The 7,190-nt window shown below is 34.9% G+C and overlaps 2 protein-coding genes across 2 annotated transcripts; both read left to right on the forward strand.

Moving 5' to 3' along the window:
• The first annotated feature begins 6 nt into the window (after positions 1 to 6).
• On the forward strand, positions 7 to 854 carry LOC108381432 (protein white). Its single transcript, XM_017637855.1, has 2 exons — positions 7 to 77; positions 141 to 854. The coding sequence occupies exons 1-2, from the start codon at positions 45 to 47 to the stop codon at positions 753 to 755; spliced, it is 648 nt and encodes a 215-aa protein (XP_017493344.1). The 5' UTR covers positions 7 to 44; the 3' UTR covers positions 756 to 854.
• Positions 855 to 4,831: 3,977 nt separating this feature from the next.
• LOC108381431 (protein white-like) lies at positions 4,832 to 7,184 on the forward strand (the record flags this gene model as incomplete). Its single annotated transcript, XM_017637854.1, has 5 exons — positions 4,832 to 4,915; positions 5,036 to 5,309; positions 5,379 to 6,033; positions 6,853 to 6,984; positions 7,044 to 7,184. Coding segments are annotated over exons 1-5 (1,286 nt in total), but the record flags the coding sequence as incomplete, so codon positions are not given.
• Between the last annotated feature and the right edge of the window lie 6 nt (positions 7,185 to 7,190).

Raw genomic sequence — 7,190 nt, forward strand, 5'->3', positions numbered from 1 at the left:
GCGTTATGAACATCAACGGTGCCATTTTCTTGTTTCTGACCAACATGACCTTTCAAAATGCTTTCGCTACCATAACTGTAAGTCTCTTACTCAAATACATGCATACATACATTTTAACGTCGATTGCTTCTTCATCGCAGGTATTCACTTCGGAGCTGCCGGTATTTATGCGCGAGACGCGTAGTCGTCTTTACCGCTGCGATACATACTTTCTTGGTAAGACAATTGCCGAACTACCACTCTTTTTGATCGTTCCGCTGCTCTTCACCTCCATTGCATATCCACTCATTGGCTTACGTGCTGGCATCGACCATTTTCTCATAGCACTGGCGCTTGTTACTCTGGTGGCCAATGTTTCAACATCATTTGGTTACTTAGTTTCCTGCGCCTGCTCATCGACTTCTATGGCCCTTTCGGTGGGTCCACCAGTTATTATACCATTTCTTCTTTTCGGTGGCTTCTTTTTGAACTCCGGCTCGGTGCCGGCGTACTTCAAGTGGCTGTCGTATTTATCGTGGTTCCGTTATGCCAATGAAGGTTTGCTGATTAATCAATGGGCAGATGTGAAGCCGGGTGAAATAACTTGTACTCTATCGAATACCACTTGTCCAAGCTCAGGCGAAGTTATATTGGAGACACTGAATTTTTCGGCGAATGATTTGCCTTTCGATTTCATCGGATTGGCTTTGCTGATTGTGGGTTTCCGATTATCCGCGTATATAGCGCTGACTTTACGCGCTCGCCGCAAGGAGTGAGCGGCGGATGGATGAGAATTACGTTTAGTTGCAATTTTTTCGATTTTAAATACATAATTAGTTTTGTATGCATATTTTCTGAAAATAAACTCGTAATTTTGTTAACATGTTTTGTTTTATTTTCACAGTTAAAGCGAGAGGACGACTTCGTAGCAAAATTTTAATCGTGACCTTGGCAAAATATAACCCACTTGTGCAGAAGAAATTTGTTCTAAAAGTCATTACCCAAGTTTTCGTGAAAAAATTCCTTCAGAGATACATATATGTGCATTAGACTGCATCACAAAAAAAAAGTTGCGTCTTTTCCGCCGGGATTACAAATTTGTTTATATTTTAAGATGTTCACCAAAATAGTTCGGAAAAATATTAAGATTTAAGCGAGCTGGTCCGATTTGAATATACCTCCAAACATGGAGTTTTTTTTATGAATAAAAATAGTTCCTTAAAGAACTTTTTGAAAAGAGTCCACTCAGATGACAAACCAGATTAGGCTTACAAAATCTGCATAAAAGTATATAAAAATCTTTTCAACGGAATTGTAATAATGAGATTTTTGATGCTATTTTTTACTTTTGTCAAAGACTGATTTAAGAAAAACTTAAATAATGAGAAAACACCTTTCCAATGATAGCCCACAAGTCTAAATAGGAAGAGTTTAGGTTCAGTTATTCAAGTTTCTCTAATACCAATCTTTGAAAAAAGTTAAAAAACAGCATTAAAAATCTCATCATTACAATTCCAATCAAAATTTTTTTTTTTTTAATTATTTTTTTTTTAATTTTTTAAGCTTAAACCGTTTTGTCATTTGAGGGCATTTTTAAAAAAAAAACATCTGTAAGAAACTGCTCTCATTCATAAAAAAAACTCCGTTTTTGGAGGTATTTCCAAATCGGTCCAGCTCACGTAAATCTTAATATTTTTCCGAAATATTTTGGTGGACGTCTTAAAATATAATAGATTTTATAATTCCAATGGAAAAACAGAACCAATTTTTTTTTTGTATGAGGAGTGTTGCTGGGTTGGCATACGTACTGCTTTTGGGATTAAAGGTACTCCTTTTAATTGCACTGTACTCCCTTGTACTCCCAAAAGAAAAAATCTGGAAATTTACTCCTTTTTTAGTTTTGTACTTCTTTTTTACTCCTTTTTCCAGCTATGTATTAATTTTTTATCACATACAGGGTGGAAAGTAATAACGGTCGCCAGGTTTTTGTTTTTTTGTAAAATAAAAGGGTCCTTTATAGATTTTGCGAAAAATGGTTTATTGTAAATTTTCTACAGATTTTACTTAAGTTTTATTAATTACTTTTTAATTTTTAACCTTTATTAGGGTTTACAAGTGGTAAACACTTTGACAGAAAAGCGTAAGCGGCACGCAAGTCTTCGTCGGTTACTTTATTATATATCTTCTGTAACCATAGGCTAATTTCCTCCATTTGAGTCCAACATAAGGCCTCTTACTCAGCAATCGGTGCCGTGACATAGCCCCAAGTGGCATAACTCAGATTTTAAAATTTGGGATTAAACCCAATTTTTTTACCTGGGGTTATGTCACTATATAAGGAGTAATATATTTACAAACGCAATGCGACAAAATTCCAAATCCCTCATGTAATTTTAGATTATAACCCTCACTAAATAGAATTCTTCTTTCCGTGTTGCCAGAAAAGAGCGGCAGAAGTATTTTTGCGCTATACAGTTTTTTTTATTTTTTTCTGTTTTTTATACAAAATCTAAGAAAGGATACACCTGAAAAAGATATGTTCTAATATCCCAAAGTGGCAAATGCAAATAAGGATTAAAATTTTAAAACTAATCAATAAAATTAAAGTAAAATATTTACAAAGTTAACAATAAAATACTTTTTTTCGCAAAATCTATAAAGGACCCTTTTATTTTTCAAAAAACCTGTGCGACTGTTATTGTTTATTCATTCATATTGTGGCGAACACTACCCTGACGGCAACAAATGATTTTTTTTTTAATCAACTAATTGAAAGACTACTTTAAAACAAATGCAATGAGTAAATGTTTCGAATTTGTATACTCTTTTTGCTCAAAAAAACGATTTGTGTCTTGGAAGTATGAAAAAGCATCTGGTAAGTGCAGAACCAAAGCGTATTCAAACGAAACATACTGACTTTAAAGTCGTTTAAGCCATTCATTTGAAAATACATGCAGGAAAAGTCAATTGACTGCTTCCTAAAAGATATCTTTCAATATCTAATTAATGAAAACGATCTCAAATATGTGATTATACATATATTTACTTTTTGGTAATTTGTAACAATAAATTGCACAAAAAATTTATAAAAAAATTGCACTCCTTTTGTTATGTTTGTACTGCTTTTTTTCTATCCGTTTTCTGGGAACCTTAATCTACATATATGTATTTAGATCAACACATTGAAATTTTGTTAAAAGAAATAAAGGCCCATATTTAAAGCTGCTTTTCAAACGCCTCTTGTCACAACAACTCCTAAAAAAAAGTTGCGATCTCGTACGACTCCGAACTTGCCATTTTTTACCAGGTCTTACTGGAAATCTATCACGTGCTCGAAAAACTAGGAAAAGAGAACGCTATTAAGAGAGAGCAAATGACGCACTCTCTTTATCAAAACTTACCAATTTAAGTCCGGGGATATTTTGCTGGTAGATTCTGGTAAATATGTCAAACGATCAGGTGTAGTGTATTTGTCAACCAAATTGTAAGATAAGAAAAGTGGTCCCGAACTAGGCCCGAAATGGCCCCGAACTAGACCAGATAAAGCCCTAGCAAAAGACTTTCTTAAGACAATTGTCAATTCTGGCAACTACATATCTTCACTTCATTATGAAAATTCACAGAAAATAAAAAATAATTTTCCATTTAAATTTCTGGAGAAACCGGCTGTAAGTTTTCTAAAAATTAAAATAAATAGGAAAAATGATAAAAGGAAACAATAGAACTAAGTATGTATTCCAAAAAAAAAATTTGAAAATAGAAAACAAAAGAAATTAAGACAAAAAAACACTTCCTAAAAGTTAATTGAAATAAAAAAAAATCATTTTAAAACAACAAAATCTAACAATTAAAAGAAAATTAAATTAAGAGCAGAAAAAATTAATCAAAAAACAACAAAAAAAAAGGTTTTAAAAATTAAAGGAAATTCAAAAAATAAATTTCATTTTAAAACAATAAAATCTAGAAATTAAAAGATAATCTAATTTAAAAACATAAATGAAATAAGTTCGCAAAAATTAAATAAAACTTTAGAAATATGTGACTTTTAAAACAATAAAACAATAAAATATTAAAATATAAAAGTTGTATAAGGTAAGAAAAAAAAACATAAAAAACCTTTCTAAAAATTATGAATTAAATGAGAAATGGTAATTTATAAATAAGAAAGCGTTATTTGAAAATCAGATTTGTCAATTGGACATAAGAATAGCCAATTGTAAATGAGAAAGCGTCAAATGGAACTGCGAAATCCTTATTTGGAAATGAGAATAGTCAGTTGTAATTGCCCGGCTGGAACCCTGATGCCGTCTGGAGCCTGACTAGATTTCTGTTGCTGAAATTTCCTCGACAGTGCCAGAACAGGTTCTGGCTTAGAAATCCCTTTTATAGATAACACCGTGCGACAGTAAATTTTACACACAAAAAATTTTATATATGTATTCGCGAAACCATGTCCCAAATATAGTAAAACTGCGTTTTAAGTTTTTCTCTCTGACTTCAGGATTTTTTTTGAAGGACTTCGAAATTTTAAAAATATATGTACAAAACCAGTATGACTATCAAACTAAGGAGAAAATTCTGTAGAATTAAGGCCGATTAAATTTTTTGATGCATAAGGACGATTAGGTATGGAAAATGTCCTTTGCACTATTTGCCATTGAATATCCTTGAAATTTTTTTGCTTCTAAAAAATGTGGTATAGAGATACAAAATTCTAGGAAATAAAATGTATTAATAAAATACTAACTATAGAAGCTATTTAAGGGAAAAAAACGCAAAAAGAAGAGATGCACAGAGAAGCTCAGATGTGACCTCATAAACAATTAAAATTGTCCACAAAAACCAGAATACAATGGCCAACGTAGCCATAAACTTGCCCTGCTTTCGAGATTCGAAACATTCTGTTCCTTTTATTACAACACACTCCAATTTATATGTAAGTCAACTGAGGATTACGGCTGGAAATTATTTGAGGGTTTTTCAAATTTCGTACCCAATTTTTGCATCTTTCACCATCTAGTCAAAAAAGAAAAATTAGCACCTAATTTCGTGAAAGCTCATAAAATCTAATTTGCTTGCCTTGCAGAGTAACGAGCAGTCCAACGAGCAGTCCTCCATAAATCAAGGTTTTAGCAAAAATTACGGTACACTCTCACCATCGACGCCTACGCTTACTGCGGATAATCTCACTTACTCCTGGTATAATTTGGATGTTTTTGGGACGGTACATCAACCTGGCTCGGGTTGGAAGCAGCTGTTAAATCGGGTGAAAGGCGTTTTCTGCAACGAACGGCATATACCCGCACCGCGTAAGCATCTGCTCAAAAATGGTGAGTTTCATAAATAAAAACACATGGATTTATTTATTTAAATTTCCGCGTTTTACCTTCCCCTTCCAGTCTCCGGTGTCGCTTACCCTGGCGAATTACTTGCTGTGTTGGGCAGCTCAGGCGCCGGCAAAACCACACTCCTCAACGCGATTGCCTTTCGCTCTTCAAAAGGTGTACAAATTTCGCCATCCAGTGTCCGCATGCTCAACGGTCAACATATCGATGCCAAGGAGATGCAAGCACGTTGTGCCTATGTCCAACAAGATGATCTATTCATTGGTTCGCTTACCGCGCGCGAGCATCTTATATTCCATGCAATGGTGCGCATGCCACGGCACATGACCCAGAAGCAGAAGGTGCAACGCGTTGATCAGGTCATACAGGATCTCTCTTTGGGGAAATGTCAGAATACGCTGATTGGTGTGCCGGGACGCGTCAAGGGTTTGTCCGGCGGTGAACGCAAGCGTTTGGCATTCGCCTCGGAAGCACTTACGGATCCACCGTTGCTGATTTGTGACGAGCCGACATCGGGTTTGGACTCATTTATGGCACACAGCGTTGTACAGGTATTGAAGAAGTTGTCTCAGAAAGGGAAAACCATTATACTGACTATACACCAACCGTCAACCGAGTTATTTGAGTTTTTCGACAAGATTCTGTTGATGGCGGAAGGTCGAGTGGCCTTTTTGGGTACACCTGGAGAGGCGGTGGACTTTTTCTCATAGTGAGTACGGGAGATTTTACTTTAGGGTGCATCACCAAAAATGTTTCGGATTTTCCAATTAATACCTTCAAAAATTTCATTATTTTGGGTCCGTTGGTAAATTTTTAAAACATTTTTATGCAGACTTCTTAAGCTTAAACTCTTCTACCATCCGAGGTGATTAAATAAATTGTAAATCGATTTTATTAAAAAAAACTATATTTATTTATGTATGTATTTTCAAATAGATCCAGCTCACAGAAATCTGAATATTTTTCCGAAATATTTAGGCGGAGGTCTTAAAATATAATAACAGCCTTATTACATATCTCAAACGATTGACCGCACGAACAATTCGTCTGCAGAGGAATGCGTCAAAAATTTGTCCGGCGACATCATTCTAGCCGATTTAAACATAATCTACGTAAGGCAAGACGAAGACGAACAATAGTAATAAAATTCCAATCAGACACGATTTCGTTCGTGCGGCCTATCGTTCGAGATACATAATAAGGCTGTAAATTTCATATTTCCTAATCTGCAATAAACACTTAGGGGATTCACAAGACGTGTTAACCGTCGTAAAATCTTACGCTCAACATTTTTTTATGTAAAACAATGATTAAACTGGATTTAGAATATTTTTAACATACAGAAATGTTTTTAAACTGTTAAAATATATATAATTAGCCCCTCCTAAAACCATTTTAACCGTTATTTTACATAAACAAATGTTAAGCTTAAGATTTTACGACCTTTAACACGTCTTGTGAATCCCATAACTGAGGAAATATAACTCCATATGTCGTATTGTTTCTTGACTTCTTTCTTATTTCGCAGCATTGGCGCTCAGTGTCCGACCAATTACAACCCTGCAGACTTTTATGTACAACTTTTAGCCGTAGTACCAGGCCGAGAAGTTGAGTCACGTGAACGTATAGCCAAAATTTGTGACAACTTCGCTGTGGGAAAGTAGGTTCATTCATATACCAGCTTATCGAAGCTTTAACATAACTCTCTCTACTTATCAGAGTCTCGCGCGAGATGGAGCAAAGTTTTCAGAAACTAAAGAAGCCCAATGGCTTATCCAGGGAAGACGAGAATGGGTTTACGTACAAAACCTCTTGGCTCATGCAATTTCGTGCGGTACTTTGGCGCTCCTGGCTGTCGGTGTTGAA

This window comes from Rhagoletis zephyria, unplaced genomic scaffold, assembly GCF_001687245.7.
Source record: "Rhagoletis zephyria isolate East Lansing unplaced genomic scaffold, Rhagoletis_zephyria_1.1 Rzeph_scaffold_22560, whole genome shotgun sequence".
Taxonomy (NCBI): Eukaryota; Metazoa; Arthropoda; class Insecta; order Diptera; family Tephritidae; genus Rhagoletis; species Rhagoletis zephyria.